The sequence below is a fragment of the Amblyomma americanum genome, chromosome 1 (assembly GCF_052857255.1).
Source record: "Amblyomma americanum isolate KBUSLIRL-KWMA chromosome 1, ASM5285725v1, whole genome shotgun sequence".
NCBI lineage: Eukaryota > Metazoa > Arthropoda > Arachnida > Ixodida > Ixodidae > Amblyomma > Amblyomma americanum.
This window is the reverse complement of record NC_135497.1, coordinates 280518073-280536185: the sequence shown is the minus strand read 5'-3', so window position 1 is coordinate 280536185 and position 18113 is coordinate 280518073. Positions and strand designations below refer to the sequence as shown.

General features: G+C 43.5%; 1 protein-coding gene across 4 annotated transcripts in view; it reads left to right on the top strand.

Moving 5' to 3' along the window:
* The first annotated feature begins 18 nt into the window (after positions 1-18).
* Positions 19-18113, top strand: part of gcl (germ cell-less) — a 49934-nt gene continuing 31839 nt past the window's right edge. For 2 of the 4 annotated variants that reach the window (XM_077649441.1, XM_077649440.1), the window contains exons 1-8: positions 19-493; positions 1164-1287; positions 3143-3239; positions 5129-5226; positions 5312-5358; positions 6900-7037; positions 9540-9624; positions 12491-12590. In XM_077649441.1, coding sequence (XP_077505567.1) covers positions 369-493; positions 1164-1287; positions 3143-3239; positions 5129-5226; positions 5312-5358; positions 6900-7037; positions 9540-9624; positions 12491-12590 — 814 coding nt within the window. In that variant the 5' untranslated portion in view covers positions 19-368. The remainder of the gene's footprint in view (positions 494-1163; positions 1288-3142; positions 3240-5128; positions 5227-5311; positions 5359-6899; positions 7038-9539; positions 9625-12490; positions 12591-18113) is intronic. The other 2 variants (XM_077649443.1, XM_077649442.1) reach the window with 1 other exon arrangement.

Genomic DNA, 18113 nt, shown 5'->3' with positions numbered 1-18113 from the left:
CCTTGCATCAAGTCACAACCGAATTTTGACGGACCTTGCAGCATGGTTTCGGAATAGGCTTGACAGTCTCGACTGGTCTAGACATCAACCGCTGGAAAAGAAAGCGAAAACGGCGAAAACGACACGAGCTCGCGGGATTTCGTTCGGTACGTCGGTTGGCGGCCTAGTACGCTCCGCCCACGCAAGAGAGTCAAGCTGGAGGAGGCACTAGCTGGAGCGCTGGAGCCAGTCAAGTCAAGCGCGGCTGGCGCGGCAGCTGATCGTGTGGTCTTCAGCTAGGCACACAACAGCAAGGCGGCCGTTGTAAAGTGTGTACGGCGTTGTGCCTGCCTTGCCTCGCAAAACGACCGTTACACAGCACGACTAGCATGGGGAACGTCCTGCTAACTTCTTCTCTCGGCACAGCTGCAACGTCTCTCGCAAAGCGCAAGCGGAAATCGGCCGAAGACGATTCCTCCGAGGAAAACTCGGAGTGGGGCTCGGCGCCGAAAAGGTGTTGTCTTCTTCACCTCTTTAGAAGCAGTGTTTAAGTCGCGTATTTTTCATATCTTGCGTCGCTCGCTGGCTACATAATGTTTTGATGAGTATTCTCAGTGAACAGGAACTACTGAAACATAGCAGACCGCGTGCTTCCGCACAGATGGCATTCGTTCGTTGTAAACGTCGCGTCCGTCGGATGGACAGTGCGGTGTTTCGCCTGTGTCTTCCGGATGACACCGTTGTCGCAGATAAACGAGTAGCGCTCGCCTATGATATTCGGCTTATCCTCATGCCGTGGCTTAGAGGCATGACCTGGTTGGCTGGTCCGGGCAGCGATCTGCATCGCTTGGGCGTAGCAGCTAGGAAGTGGTTCACTGTCCCCAATATCGAGAGGGGACGAGTTTTTCTTCCCGTGCGTGCGCCGCGTTTTTAAGTTTCTCTCGCAACGCGTGACTGACACGGTTAGCCCTTCTTCGCTTTGTGTTGCTCCCTTTTGTTTGCTCGTGTCGCCCCTTCGAAGGGTGCCGAAGTCGCGATATGCCGAGTCGTTGCCAGCGTCGGTGGTGCGCGTGTGAGCGACGCTGCTGCCTGAAGCCTATCGTGATGATGGGCTCGGTTCAGCGCCCCGCAGGCCCCGTCAGCGGCTTCCTCACGCTCATCAGGCATGTGACGCGACCTCGCAGGAGAAGACTCATGACGACGTCCCAGTACATCTACCGCACTCTGTTCCTGGAGGGCCAGAACAGCGACGTGACGATCGTGGCCTTGGGAGTCGACTGGTGCCTCCACAAAGTATACCTTTGTCAGGTGCGGAATTCGCCAGGTGTTTAGTCTCTAATTGGAGGCGCTTTGGGCGCTGCGAAAACCGTGCAACGGAAGTAAGATTGACAGTCCGCGCTGCTTGTCATGTGCGTGTATTTGTTTACAGTTCACCGTATGCGCGCCTTGACTGATACAGCAGCATGAAGCCTGCCATACTGCAGGGAAAGTGAGGTAGTTAGCGTTGATGTGTTTTACATTAGCCCGCCAACGTGTACAACATTTGTAAAGCTGAATTCAGTGATGAGTACTGTGCTAGTGAAAGTTTTTGTGTTATCCACATTCGGGTGTTTTCCTTCACATCTCACCTGTAATCTGTTGGCCTCTTATCCAGGCCATGAGAGTTGCCATTCTTGGGACGCTGCTTTAGTATCAGTGATGTAATCTTTGTACCCATTTTTAGATATACTCTTGTAGAGCATACAAAGTTGTAGTAGAATAGGGAGAGAGTGCTAATATTTATGGTTTCGATTATTTCTTTATTCCAGCAAATTTACAATCACATACATTTTACAGGACACGAAAAATAGTTGTTCTATCCTCCATTTCCTCATGCTTTGCTTTGTTGAAAAGTCCAGCTATGTTATTAATGTTGTGTAACATGTTGGCTTTGCTGTCTTTCTTTTTATTACTATTTTTTTTCGAGAAACGGTCATGAAACACAGTCCAGTCTTGAGCACAAAAGCTACTGCAGTCAATTAGGAATGTTGACTTCAATAGCCCAGTGTGACCTATTTCAAGTTTTAAAGAAGTATAGAGACCTGATTTTAGTTGCATGTTTTCTTCTGTGCAATAATACACAAGTTGAATACATGAATCACCATGTGGTATTTGCCTATGACCGCTAAATAACTTATTATTGAATTTCTTCTCTCATGCTGTTGCAGTTTCGGTTCAATCAACCGAACGATGGCTGTGACACTGAAGGTGGTTTTAAGTCATGCGAGGCATGGAAAAAACTGCAATATAATTGCTGATATGCCATTTGTTGTCATTCCTACTCTTGAAACAGGCTGGCTTAATCGTTGCAGTGAATAAAGACTATGTATCAGCAATTATATTGCAGTCTTTCTCATGCCTCACGTAACCTGAACCTACCTTTAATGTCACAGCCATTGCTGGGATGTTGATACTGAAACCGCATCAAGAAGGCATTCAGTTATAAACTATTTAGCGGTCATAGGGGAATACTGCAGGGTGATCCATGTACACTAAGGTCTAATGCATCATTACAAAGTAGAAACAAACAAACAAGATTTTGGCGCTTATAGTCCTTAAAGTACATTCAGGATGCAAAAGCTGATGGGGTGCATTACCCTCAGATGATTCCGTTTTTCAAAATGATTTCTTGCAAACATGTTAAATGCTGAAATTTTTTAAACACTAAAAATGCTATTGCCATTGGAGAGAGTTGTGTGATCATCAGCAGCAGCCTGACTACGCCCACTGCAGGGCAAAGGTGCCTCTCCCATGTCTCTCCAACCGTGTCCTTTGCAGCTGCGCCCACCGTATCCCAGCAAACTTCTTAATCTTTTCCATAGGCATTCAAATATAGTTTTCTTGCAAACTAGTCGCAGTATTTCTCAGTGAAGTTTCAAAATTTTCCTGAGATAATTAACAGCCAGTTTTCAACTGGCTAGCAATTTTAAAAAGCTTTCAGTCATGTAAAAATTTTTCCAGTAATGGGGAGTGTCACCAACTTTAGAACTTAGAACTGCTTCACACCAAACTGAATGTTAAATGAGAAACACGAATAGCGCTGAAAGGGCCAAAGGAAGAAGAGTTTAAAAATTTCATTCTGTCCAGCGTTGTGCATTGTCTTATTTTTTTTTCTTCATTGCAGTCTCCATATTTCGCAAGCATGTTCTGCGGGGATTGGAAAGAGAAAGAAGAAGGTACTGTTGAGGTGGGAATTGAAGACCCGCATATTACCGTTGATGGTGAGTTCATTGCCTTGCTGGGCTGTTACATAGCACATATGTTCTGTACTGTGTAACAAACAGCACATATTATGTGTGATTGAGGCGGTTGCCCTTCCTCAAGCAAGAAATTTTACTTACGAAAACTTTTTCATTCACTTATAATGGCTGAAGATATGACAATTAACGAATGCACATTTATTATGAACAAGGGCGACGCTATCGTCAAAATTTGCATTAGGGCAATAGCCATGCATGTCAGATACAGTGAACAACTTCGGCCCCATCATTCGGTTATAATGAACGAAAAGGCACCCAAATCTTTCCCCCAAAATTGAAAAACCTGCACTTCCAGCAAACGCAGAGACTGCAGAGTGTCTCACAGCTCCCATGGCACCACTCCAGAAAGGACATAGCGAACTGAAAAAGCAATGAAAATGAAAAAGGCAGATTAAAATCTTCGTTAACCGCTGGCCAAGTGCATAGCGATGGCCGACATGGTCGCTTATTCCGTACATGAGTGCCAACTAGGCAAAGCGTCAGCAATGCGACAATAAAGGGGCAGCGTCGAAAGTGAAACTGCTGTGCACGGTTGGGGAGCTACCAACGGGAGAGATTTGATAAGTTTGAATGCCTTACTGGCCCCAGTGGGCTAGTGGTATGCGTCGCCTTCTTAGTCGGCATGCCAAAATCTTGTGCTGATGCGTGCAGGCAACACACAGACAGCAGACAGTGCTGCCGATAAGTTCTGTGCGCGTATACGCTGGGCTGCCTTCGTCGCTACATTTGCCCATGGACGACAGGTGGCGCTGTCGAAAACCCACGTGATCAGACGCATGTGGATTTGCGGCAACGATTCGTCGGATGTCTCTTGGGGTGACTTCATTGGTACAGACATCGATGTCGGAGAGAGATGCTCTAAGGAAGCCAGTGTACGCGAAATACGAGCAGTCTCGGACAACTAAGAATCTGATTAGGAAGGCCGACTTGCCACCAGCTACCGTAAACACTTCGAGTATGATTAGTTTTTATGCCAGCGGGCATACTGTTGCAATTTAAAAAAAAAAGTGTGATTAGTTATAACTGATATAGCATTCCTAAGTCATATTGTTGGCAACAAGGTCTCGGCGCGAGAATGTGATTGTGCTCATGAGCTTGGAAAGCATCACGATAGGGTTTGCTTTCAATAGACACACATAGCTCACTTTTTTAAGAACATAAACGCAGCTATTGTCAGACTTGGTATTTTTTACAGTAATATGGGAAGTCCATTTACTATGAACTTTGGATACAATGAACGCCATCCATGTAACCGTCAGGTTCATTATAAGTGGACTCAACCATACATGGTTCATATGAGGCCACCCCCTCCAAAAAGTGACCCATAAATCCACCCCTTGATGATTGAGAGCGTGCCATGTAGACTTTTTCTCGTTCTACTGAGCTGGCTGCTTTAGAGTGCCTCATTTGAATTAGGTAGTTGGCAAATTTCTGACAGATGAGAAGGCAAAATTTATGACTCTGACAGTAGTCTTCATGGACTTTCACAGCGCCTGCTCCAAACAGTTTGACAGACCTGGTCTCAGGAGCCGACTGTAAAACATGGCAGTACTAAAAACATTGGTGCAGCTTCCTTAATGGTGTTTTTCTTTTGGTTCTCTATTCAGTAGCTTATAGCATTCTTTTATCTCTATTGAGGAAGCACCGACGTAAAGAGCATGCACCAAGCAATTCAGCACTGCAGTCATTTCTTCTTTATGTTGCTGTGTGTTAAAATTGGCATACTGTATAGCTAACTTAGCTTAGCGAAGGAACTATGAGAGGCTGTAACAGTTAGCTGAAGCATTATAATCATGTTTACTGAACGTGCACATCACTCTTCTTGCATTGATATTCCTCTGCCATTGCAGCTCTCAAGATTGTCTTTGGTTCTCTATACTTGGATGAGATTGCCATTAGCCCAGAGGATGTGATCCCTGTGCTGGCAAGTGCAACATTATTTCAACTGGTATGTGCTAATTTTCTTGGCCTGTCCTCTTTAATGCCAACAAGGCTTCAATGTTAAAAAGCGTGTTTTTTTTTTCCCCTTATAGGACGAGCTTATTGAGCTCTGCTCTGAGATAATGGGAGAAACAATCGAGTAAGTTCTGCTTTTTGAGAATTATGGGTTATGTCTTAGGGATGAGAAGTTTCAGACATGTACTGGAAGCCACCTTTCATTCATTTGTTTATTGCTGTCTTTTAATGTTCTCTACTTTTCCTAACAACTTCCTTTTAGTAGCTAAACAAGTAACTGTGGTATTAATTGTACCTTTTCTTTCCTAGTACTTCCTGCAAATTTTTTGTGCTGACTTTTTAAAGTTGTAAGACATCTTGCTATGTGCTATGTGTGGCTGGTTAACATTTTTGATCCTTATATTTTTTATGTCATTACCTGATGGCTGGGAATAATGCATCGACAATTATTTTTGTCCAGAAACAAAAAATTTCAGATGGAGTCCCATGCATTAGTGTGCAGTGGTTTCTGCCAACTTTAGCTGCGAACTACTTAAAATATATTGTGAAGAGATGCCTGAAAATCTTTAGAGAAAATTTGCGATTGTCTTAGTTGTGCCCAGTTACTTTTGCCATTTTCAAAAATCTAACTTTTGTGAAATTTCACACAGGAAGTTTTAATGCTAACTTCGAAGGTCTTTATTTAAAAAAAAAAATAATCATAAACTACAACCCCAGATATTTAGTGTTACATTCTATGCAGATGTATCTATACTGGAATACAACTTAAAAAAAACAGCAGTTAACACTGGGCCACAGTCCGTGGCATGCTGTATCACTCCACTAGCCAGTCACAAAAGTAAACGAAATCGTTTTTTAATGTTTGACTTTATTAAACAAGCCAGGTATCAAAATTCTAGAGCTTATAACTTTTTTCTCATGATTAGCTTTTTGTTTAGGTGACAAGAGAAGTTAAACAATGGGCTATTTTTTGGTCATGGAGGAATTCAGTGCGCCGGTCCTGAGTGTTGGCGGAGCTTCACTGCAGACTTAAGTTATATCCAACTGCACCAGTCAATGCACACAATTTCAGTTTCGATACCTGGACGCCGCCATGTTTGTTTTACCAGAGCGCCGCCTACCGCCGATGCCATCACGGGATGATAATTTGCAGCCCGCTTGCTGCAGACGAAGCAGCGTGTGATCTCCGGAAGTGTCAGCCGCTCGTTTTATTCTTGCCAAGCCTAGAAATTGCGCTTGGGGGTTCGCCCGAGACGGAGCGGCAGCACCTCACAAATGCTGGAAGAAGGAAACCCATGCCCTCACACCACTAGTCAGTCCAGAGCTGGCCACTGAGCTCTCAGACTACACAAAAACACGACGACAATGAGCACACTGGTAGAGCATGAGGATCGCTTGTTTCAGGTGTGTGTCATAAATTGAGCAGACAAGTACCTTTAATAATGATTTCTCCCCTTTGCATGAAACGATGTGTAAAACACTCCACCAGCTGCTTTCTCTCTCTCTCTCCCCCTCTTTATTTCCCTCTCCACCTATGCATGAATCATTACAGACCGCCCTTCAATGGAGCCAGACTTTAACACTGCCCGGGCATAAAATTCTTCTTCCTTCAGTTTGGGGTTTGTGTTGGTTGTGTATACACTTTGGTCCTTTTTCCTACTGTAGGCTGGATACTGTTCTTCCATATTATGAAGTTGCTGCACAGTATGGGTTGACACAGCTTAAGAAGAAGTGCTTTGAATGGCTGGAGCGCAACCTTATGTTCCTCGTGAACGAGAACCCAAAAATTCTGCGCCAGATTTGGTGAGTCATGCAGATGTCAAGCTGGAATACATATCCCAAACATTAAAAAGAGAATAGTAATAGATGAGCATCGCCTATAGATTTTGTTCATCAGAGTTTGCTCTCGTACATTGCTTTCCTTGTTTTTATGAAAAAGGCTAAGATTGATGTAATGGTTGCTTTTGCAGGTTTAGCATCAAACAGGACATTGCTGGTGCTTATGTATAAGGCAATCATTAGTAGTGGCCACATTTTATATGTGCTGCTCCTGCAATGTCATGTGGAGAATTTATTTTGCCTGTTGCAACTGGCGTGCTGCATCACCTGCAGATCTGGTCATAATGTGCTTTCTGCATATGCTTGTTTCCACTATATACTATATTTTTCAGCATATAAGCTGAAGCTTTCTCTCCAGATCTTTTGTCATTGTGTTTTATGCAGCAGTGCAAATTAATTTAGTCAGTTTCTTAAGTTTGTTGTAAGCTCTGGCATTGCTTGTGCAATATGCAAGCCACGGCAGCTTTTGTGACAGAGGAGGGTGCCACTTTGATGCTTGGCTGGTTGGTTGGTTGGCCTTACTGGTGCTTAAAAAGTCTGTATGGCATCAAACACGTAGTCACAAACTTTGTGTCCTCTTTAGTAAAAAATGTTTCAGAAGCGTTATGCAACATTTAAAATGTTTGCATATCCAAAAATTTAAAAGTGCTTGAGGCATTTACAGTGGTTCTTCTTCGAGGTGCCACACAGAAAAGCAGTTTTACTTCAGTACAGAGTGGGATACTTTCTACATCGGTGAAATACTAGCTGGGAAATACCAGCTCGCAAGAAAACGGGGGGTGGGGAGGTGGGGTGGGGGTACATGCCTGAGATGCACTGTGTAAAATGAACAGCAGTGGTAGCCCTTATGATGCACTATTGAGACAACATTCAAGTGAAGTGCTGCTATTAACGACAGTATATTCTTAGTAACCAAATCTCGCATGGTAGAGTGCTGAGCATTATCTTTTTGAAGCAGTAAAAGGAATGTTGAAAAAATGCACAGACAATAATACGACGTGATGCAACAAATCTGCATCAGCAATATTGGTTGTACATTTCGCTTTGACATTGATTGCCTTCCCATGACACCTTTGAATTTGATTTCGCTGTCACTTTTTCATACTGCTGCTGTGTGGGCTTCTGGTAGGTGGTGGGTAGAGGCTTGTAGGTGAAAGATATTATGCTCGGAGCTGCACCCACCAGAGTGTGCTCTGGAAAGAGCACCTTTCGGGCACCCTCTGGGCCTGGAAGGTATCCCAATCCACTGCAATCCACTAGGGGCATACCTCCAGTCAAGTTCTTCATGACTGTTGCTAAAAGGAGATAACCAGCACAAGCTAGCATTTTTGACCATGCTTGTACCATTTGCGGCTCTGTGCTCTGTCAGGTGAGAGGTGTGACACATTTAATATAGCCGCATCGCAAATTTCACTTAATGCTGCACTATGAGGGCTGCCCCATTGTTCATTTTTACTTTGCTTATCCGCGTGAAAATGTGTTCATAGTAGAAGCAAAAAACCTCTTGCAAGATTCAGGTTGTCATATCACCTTAACTGTCGCACTACTCTAAGTTTGATCTCAGTTTTCTCGTGTGATATTTGAAGCATGTTGCTTGGTTGTCTCTTGTGGTTGAGGCTGAATTTTTTGCACCGAGGACAAGCCAGGCGCACATTGCTTTTTTAACAGCAGGAAGTGAGACAAGATTGTTGCATGCACATGACTATGACCTTCTGAAGCATTGATGGTTGCTTTAACACCAATGTATTTCGTTCAGAGCATCAGCAATTCCTCAAAGGCTCAGCTCATTTCTCTTGGAGATTGCTGCATTTTTGAACATTATATTGCTGGGTATTTCACCCAACATGATGGTTGTATGCAGTCACAAACTCATAAACAGGTCCTGCAAGCATTAATGCAAGTTTTAAGACAAAGGTGTCTTTCCTCAGAGCTATACTGCGGTGCAAAATAAAATGGATATGCTGATCACTAGACCCACTTAATTGTAGAAACACAGATTGCTGCTGTTGCTAAGGTTCCGGTGCCAAGCAGTGACTTTTTTGTTTTTTTCAGCAGCGCTTTAAAAGGTTAAACTTGATGGGTTTTTACAAACGGAAAGTGAAGATTGCTCATACACAGTGCAGGCTGTGCTTTTGTTCCGTTTTTGAACACCAGTATTTTTCTGATATCTTCATGGGTGCATTGAAATTTTTCTTATTGACCACTAGTATGAAGTGTGTGTTAAGAGTCTGAGGCAAGTATAAATAAGGCGAATGGCTTGGTATCCTGGTGACAACTAACTCATAACTGCATTTTTTTTTTTCATGCCAACCCATGTACAGAGTTGTCTGTACTGAAGAGTGACTTATGAGTGGAAAATCTAACAATGTGCATTCCAGCTTCTTACCTCTGCATTAACTGGTGCTGAGTGTAGGATGATGTAGTATTATCATAGAATAACTTTAAACCGACTTGTTTTCCTTGCAGCCCCAGCCTTATGCTGCAGTTGGTTGAGTCACCATCGCTAGTCGTCATTCAGACAGAGTTTTCACTGTACCTTCTGATTTCCATGGTGAGTTTTCTTAGTTTCTTTTCACTGTGCAGCCTGCGTGTGGATATGTTTTGTTCCATGCCACTTGTATTGTTACCAATATATGCATAATTTACTAATTTCCCCAACTTGCCAGTCTCTTTTATAGCAAGGTTATGTTTTTTATACGATCGAAAGTTGAGGCCACCAGTTTCAACCGCAGACATATTTCGGAGCTCTCTTTTTAGGTGAGACATAGGGAATTTGCATCAAGATGGGGGAAGTTAACCTGAATTGATTGGAAATTTTGGTGTGGATTCATGCTTAAGTGTAGCCGCCGCGGTGGCCCAGTGGTTATGGCGCTCGGCGGCCGGCCCGAAAGACGCGGGTTCGATCCCGGCCGCGGCGGTCGAATTTCGATGGAGGCGAAATTCTAGAGGCCCGTGTGCTGTGCGATGTCAGTGCACGTAAAAGAACCCCAGGTGGTCGAAATTTTCGGAGCCCTTCACTACGGCGTCCCTCATAGCCTGAGTCGCTTTAAGACGTTAAACCCCCATAAACCATAAACCATCGTGCTTAAGTGTGAATGGAAATTTTGTAGGTAATGCCTCAAACTGCCGAGAGGCTATTTTTCAATTTTTCTGCTGTGTCGAAATTTGTGAAGTGTGAGTTGTTCATTTTACAACTAAAAACACAATTTCCATTTTTCATTCACTAGATTTTGCCTGCCTTGTTGGGGGTGAATGTGTATGGCAGATTAGTTTGTACGCAGTGCTGTAAAAGCAACAGTTTGACCTCTTTACTCTTTCAGCAGACGTCTGTTCACTATGGCCTTATCAGTTTGCACGAGTGTAAATGAAAGCATGGGCAGGACACTTGTCAGAACAATTTGTTTTGTTTTTTTCTGCAAATTAAGCTTGCTTCATTGGTTCAATTCTCACTATTGGTTTGAAATCTGTTACCTGTGAAAGAAATAGAAATATGATTTCATAAAAAAATAATCATTGGTATATTCTGCTGTACAGAATGCAGGGTCAGTTCATGTCTAGAAAAAGGAATTTCACGCGCAGCATGTCAGGTAAAAAATGTCACCAGTGCTTTGTTTTATGCTTTGATTAGTTCTCATTTTATCGCACTCAGAATTTTGCATTCAGATGTGCTCTCTGTTGGTTTGACATTTTTCTTGAAGCACGTGAATTTTAAATAGACTTTCAAGAATTGTATGCTTAGCATGTTCAGCTAAACTTGCTCCAAAATTACATTTCTGCAAGCATCAAAGGCTAGAGTATTGCTTTTACACGCTTGCTGGATTCTGACATTTATGATAAGTGCTGTATATTCATAGGCCATGAATGTTACCAATTAACATTATTGTTGAAGTATTTACTGTATAGAGGCCCGTGTACTGTGCGATGTCAGTGCACATTAAAGAACCCCAGGTGGTCAAAATTTCCGGAGCCCTTCACTACGGCGTCTCTCATAGCCTGAGTCGCTTTGGGACGTTAAACCCCCCATAAACTAAACTAAACTATTTACTGTATAGTGCCGCATATAGCCCTTTGCGGCATGGTATCTACGATTGTGCATGCGACTTCTGTGCATTTTTTCAAAGTGTCCAGCGCTGTTATCAAGTGAGTCATGCTGGCTACATTTGAAATTCCTGCAGGACGACAGAATGATAGGGCCACTTTGTGTCTAGAAAAAAAAAGATTTGTTTTTCACAGCAAGAAGATGAGCGTTGCTAAGTTCTGCACCGCACCAAGGGAGTGCAGTCTAGTACTGTTACTTTTATTTTTCTTACGCAGTGCAGTGCTTTACTAAAACGCATTGTTAGCTGAATTTTTGTGGTGAGCTTCAGATGATAACTGAATTATTCAATGTGTGCATTAATGTGTTTCATTGATGAATGAGCCTTGGGATTCCACATGCAGGCCAGCATGCGTGCACATGCAAGTTCCTGAAGTTTTTGAACCGCTATGTCATTTTTGTGAAATACGGGCTCCAAAATATGCATGAAAAAATTTTCAGACTTTTCTTAATTTTAGAACATAACGTTCGTCTGAGAGGGGTAAGTCGAAGGTTTTCACATAAACAACCATCCTTTAAAATGGGTTGACCTATTGGCAGTACCTAAGGTAGTATATACCGAACTGCGAGTAGTACGCATCCTGCACCTGTTCCTGTTCATGTGCAAATTGCTTCCGCTAACAAAAATTCGAACTACACATTATTTATCCAGCTTGTTCGCGTTAGTGGTTGCTTTCCCCGGTGAGCGACAGATAGCCCAAGAGCAGACTGCTGGTAACCTCTGGAGGGGCTCTGGAGCGTCAGTCACGCCGGAATACGAAACTGCAGGAATGTTGGCAGTTTGATCTGCGGCTAACCAGGCTGTTCATTTGGGCTGCACATGAGTGTGGAAGGCAGGGCCTTTTGGCGTCTTTGCTCACCATTTGCCTTCAACTTTTGGTCTCATGGTAGCGCTGTTATTCGTCTGTTGCTTTGAGGTGCTCACACGGCACAATGTCATCCCTCGGGAAGCTTTATGCAGGCATCTTCCTGCTTTGGGTACCCTGGGGGGTGAGGCAATGGCGACTTATATTCAGTAAACATTTCATTGGCCAGAGAGGACTACAAGTTGGAGGGGGCGAATTTATATTCGTAATCAACTTATAGTGGAAAACATACGGTGCCTAAAAATTCAGAATGTGCCAAACTAAAAGAAAATTATTTTTAGAGTTTATTTACTTTGCCTCTGAGATGCATGCCTCTCTCTTTCCTTGTAGTAGTTCTATTTGGTAATGTCTAGCCTGGATGCATGGAGCAGCTATAGGCTTGATGCTGAGACAAGCAGGGAAATGCTTCAGTATGTGGCATAGTGTTATCTATGACTTTTACTTGCAAACTGCAGTGGGCCTTCCTGAGGATTCATGCTTCTTGGGAAGGTGACATCAGGGAGTGCTCACAGCTGTCACACGAGTACTTCCAGCAGAGACGAGGTGAGCTCACAGGTGTGCTCTCGCCTACTTTTTCTTAATTTTTGGTGCAGCAAAACCGTTATGTAAAGAATTTCAGGGGAATGCAAAAAATTGTTGACTATTTTTGAAAAATTGAATGCGACAGCATTCGCAGGTAAACAGATGCGCGTGTAGTTCATCTGGATGACACCGCAGTCAAGAGTTGCCACATGCCGACTCATGCTGTTACTTGTGGCCCGCAGCCTGTGCTTAGTGGTAGCGGTGTTTGCACAAGCCAATTGCTTGCATGTTTAGTCAAGTCTAAAGGTGGCTATACACAACTTATTCTAGACACATACATATATGTATTCATTTTCTCTTGTCAAAGGTTTGCAATGTTGTGGTAAACTACAAAAAACTTACTGGTCGTCCTCTCCCTGGGCAACAAAGTGACTGTAGTAGTAATCCCTCATTATAGCGAAATCACTTTACTCGAAATATCGCTTTATTTGAAATTTCTTCCAGTCCCGACCCAAACACATGCATTTTAAGCCACATTACTCGAAGCGCAAGAAGAGCTTGACCCGCTTAGAGCGAAGTGCCGAGCGGAGGCATCGCCGCTGCTCGGCTGCAGCAACCCTTTTGCGCATGTAGTGTAAAATTAATACCGCCAACGAAGTAGTCTCATGCAGGTACAGAACAGGCCACAAAAGTGCCAAACCTACGACCAATTACCTGCCTAGTAACAGGTACCAAACGAGTGCTGAGTGCCTCCAGCTGTTTACAGCAGAGCGAACGAAAGCTGTCAAATTCCATGGTGCAGCGCGCCCGAACCGTTAATCTCAGTTGCAATTGCATCGCTGGTGTCCCCTGTGATAGAATCCACACGAAAATAAAGTTTTCCTGACACTTTACGATGCCAGAAAACGTGGTCTCTTGGATGCTGCTGCTTTCAAAGTTGCTCTTACTGCTTGCCGGGAATGTCGAGCTGAATCCTGGTCCTCTTACCGAAGAACAAGAACAGAAAATGTTTAAGGCTATTATGCAGATACCATCAATCTTGGAGAAACAGTCCGACATTCTTGACGAAATTTGTTCGCTTCGAAGTAATCAGCAGGCCATTGAACAAAAAGTAGAGGAGCTCGCAGCCAAGGTTGCGAGCGCTGAAGACTGCGCATCATGTGTCCCACAGTTGAAAGAATTGATAGAAAGGATCTCGTCTCGTGTCTAATCGGTTGCTTCCTCGTTTGCGACAGTCCACAAAGGCCAAGACGATCTAGATAACAGAGCAAGAAGGAACAACTTGATCTTTTTTGGCCACCCAGATTCCGAGAAGGAAATGTGGGCACTGTGTGAAGAACGGATCCTGACTTTTTGCGCTGAGAAACTAAGTGTAGAACTTAGCTCAATGGCTATGGAAAGAGCGCACAGACTTGGGCATTACTCACCAGAAAAAATACAGCCGATTATAGTGAAATTCTTATCTTTCAAAGACAAGCAACGCTTACTTGCAGCTGCTTCACAGCTAAAAGATACCAGTTTTGCTCTCAGCGAAGACTACTCGAATAAAGTAAGGCATGAGTGGAAAAAGCTGATACAGTTTGCCAAGGAACGTGGCGGTGACTTCAAACTTAATGTCAACAAGCTAAAGTTGGCAAAACAAGTTTGCATGTATAACAGCGCTACTGATACCATGAAAAGCATAAACCAATAGCCATCAAGGAATCCTGCATCGCAGAAAAGAGCAGATCCTAAATCCGACTTGATAATTATTGTGGTCAACTGCCAAAGCCTCAAGAATAATGCTGCACTCTTGAAATTGGTCAAACCACATGTGGTCATTGACACCGAGTCATGGTTGGACAAAACAATAGGCACCTGCGAGATATTTCCGCCTAATTACAATGTATACCGGAAAGACCACAACAAGCATGGCAGTGGTGTCTTTGTCATTGTCGATAATGGACTGAACAGCACACCTCTTAACACAGAAAGCAAGACATGCGAAACAGTTTGGTGTAAGGTCATACTGGCTAACGGTTCCTCAATGGCTATTGGTTCATTTTACAGATCTGCAGCCCCTAAAACACCGCAACCCCTATTTGAATCGAGCAACATCCTACTAACCCTGGATGCATCTTACATTATTTTAGGTGGTGATTTTAATTTACGTAACGTAGAATGGGTCTCCCTTAAGCCGAATATAAAGACTACATCGCTTCTTCATACTGCTTTTCGTGAAATTTGATTTTCTGCAACGATCGCACCCTCGTTTCTTCAACCACCACAATTCCTGGTTTAAGCGACCATGAAGTGGTAATCGCAAGATTATCCTGTTTTGCTGAGCACCGCAAAAAGCCACCACCACGTACGGTATTTCATTACGACAGAGGAGACTGTCTCGATATCGCGTGAACTCGATGCCTTTCTCCCAGAATTTAGACATCACAGTTCCAGACTTGATATACATTCCACGTGGCACCTACTGAAGACGAAACTCCTGGCCTTAGTGCAGACGTATATTCCATCACGAACCATTTCGTCAAAGTGTCGAACAGATAAGCTTTGGATGAATGCCGTCATTCGAACCTTGATAAACAAAAGGCACCGCTTATATTGTAGGTACTGTCAATCACCGGATCCTTCCTTGCATTGTAAATTGAAAGAACTGAACAAGATTATAATGCGGGAGATGCGCAGGGCCGAACGTGCGTATCTGGGTGTTCTAGGCTGAAGAATGAATAATCCAAAGCAAGTATGGAAGTATGTAAAAAGTAAGCAGTGCGTGAGAGACAACATTCCCGATATTATAGATGACTTTTAAACTATAGCTCGGATCTGGAAGGCAAGGCTGAACAATTTAATCGTTATTTTCAGACAGTTTTTTCTCTATAGGCATGTCCTACCGACGGTTTACATATTGTGAATGAGTTTACGGAGAGGAGTGGCATAGATTTCTTAGTACATCGAATCGTGTTACTTTTGGAGAAGCTCAAGGTAAACACTGCACCCAGTCCTGACCGTATTCCGAACTGCATCTTGAAGAACTGTGCAGTTTCTGTCATTCCCTTTTTATTAACACTGTTTCAAAAATCTATGGATGTTGCCGCCTTGCCCGATGATTGGAAATGCACCAACGTAGTTCCTGTATATAAAAGTGGTGACAAAATAAAAACTGCAAACTATAGGCCTATCTCCCTTACAAGTGTCATATGCAAATTGCTATAGCACATCGTTTACACTGATTTGTTTAAGCACCTCCAGGATAACAGCTTTTTTTGTCCAGTGCAACATGGCTTCAGAAAGGGATTTTCTTGCGATACGCAACTGATAGAGTTTGCTCACGATATCGAGAGTTTGCTCACGATATCGCTTTTTCAATTAACAATGGCTACCAGGTTAACTGCATATTTTTGGATTTTCAAAAAGCTTTTGATTCTGTCGCACATATTTATTATTACTGAAACTGTTTACCCTCAGTGTTCCACCCACCTTGCTGAAATGGCTCGAAGCGTACCTTGTCGGTAGAAAGCAAGCTCATCAGATATTGCAGTCTTATCGGGTGTTCCCCAGGCCTGGGATCAGCTTTGGGCCCTCTTCTTTTTTTAATATTTATCAATGATATAGTTGACCAGGTTTCTAGTCGGGTCAGATTGTATGCTGACGATTGTTGCATTTACCATGACGTCACATGTGTAAGCGACTCCTATGAATTGCAAAGTGATCTCGACTCAGTCAAAATGTGGAACATGACATTAAATTTTTCAAAATGTAAAGTTCTGCAATTTACAAATAAAAAGCAACCATTCCATATCCAGTACTCTTTAGGCGACAGAAACTTATCATTTGTTAAGAATTACAAGTACTTGGGCGTTATCTTCGTAAACAACCTTTCTTGGAACGACCACGCAAACAATATTGCTGCCAAAGCTAGCCGTGTGTTAAACTTTTTAAAACGCAATTTCAAGCAGGAACCTGCTGATTTGAAGGAGACACACTACTTGACAAACGTGCATCCCATCTTAGAATATGGTTGTGCGACTTGGGACCCTGAAACAAAAACACTTATCAGCGAACTTGAACGAATTCAGAAACGAGCAGCGTGGTTTGTGTCCGCAAACTATGATTTCACCAAAAGCTCCTCTCAGCTGTGGAAAAATTTGGGCTGGCCTCTATTGCAAGACAGATGCAAATACCTTAGACTTAAGTTGTTTTACAATATTTTTATAGGCGCAACAGGTTTGTTTAAAGATTCATACATGAAAGCTCCCAGCTATATATCCACCCGTATAGATCATTCTTTAAAGGTTCAAGAATACCAGTGCCATATAAATGTCTTTAAAAACTCATTTTTTCCCAAAACAGTGCATGACTGGAATAAATTGCCAGAAGAAGTTGTCTTAGCCTCGCAATCTTCTTTTGAAATGCTTTGTCACGCCTTTTGTTGAATTAACTTTTGTTGAATGGATTTTTTGTGTGTGTGCGTGTGTGCTGTGTTGCTGTGCGTTTTCGAATTTTTGTATATGCTCGTTCATATTACAATATGTCGTTTACGTCTTTCTTGCTTTCATGATTCTTTTGTCATCAGTTTGCTCGGTATTGGAATGCGTTGTACTTTTATTGTTTGTTTGTTTGTTATTTACACAGTGTCATCTGCATGGCAATGTTTTGCAACTGTATCCTCCCTACAAAAATGCCCTCAACAGGCACTGTAGGTACCTCAATAAATAAATAAATAAATTAATTAATAAAAGTGCCAAAAGACCATGGGCAGACTTGCGCCGTAGCATTCCATGGAGTGCGCTCGATGAGCAAAGTTTTACCGCTCTAAAGCACTGAAACGTGCCAAAAAGCACAAAAGGAAGTGTCCCTGTGATTACGGACCCATTCACACTTGCGAGTTGCAGAGGTTGTGCAACCGTTTTGGTCAAAAAGCGACAGTGACAAATGGTCACATTGGTCGAAAAGCGAGTCACAGGCCAGTCGCTTGGTGCTCAATTTTCCAGCATTGCGACTGCAAGCCGCAAACCGCTGAACCAGTCAGCGAGTGAGCCGCTGCTTTCGGCAACGACGCCGACCGCGGACGTGCCGGGCAACTAATTGAGCTGCTCCCTGGCAGCCGTGGTCATCGCTACGCCTAACCGTTATGGGGTCACTCTGCGTCCCGCCGGCCGGGAAGGCGAGCTTCCGTGCCAGCTACACGCATGCGTTATTCAAGTACGCAACACGTTGCCCCAACCAGTGGCGCAGAGTCGCAGCCATGGCAGGTCCGGACGAAATAGACAACGGCAGGGCACGGTAGGAAATAGTTTATTATCCTAACGCGAGGCAAAGCACACCGCGGAAGAATGTTCTATCCGTAAAATAGGTGTTCAGTAGCTCACCAAGTCGTTGATGTGGACCGGCGTTGGGTTCGGGGGCCGGGGGGCAGCGAAAAGGTTCCTCGGGGCAGTCAGGACAGGTCCGGTGGCGAGAGTCCGTTTCCAGCCGCGAGTTCCCCCTTTTATCCCCTCGGTCATTGCCTCCCTAGCAGCAACTCGTTGCCGCCAAGCTTAGGCATGCTACCCTCTCCGCAGA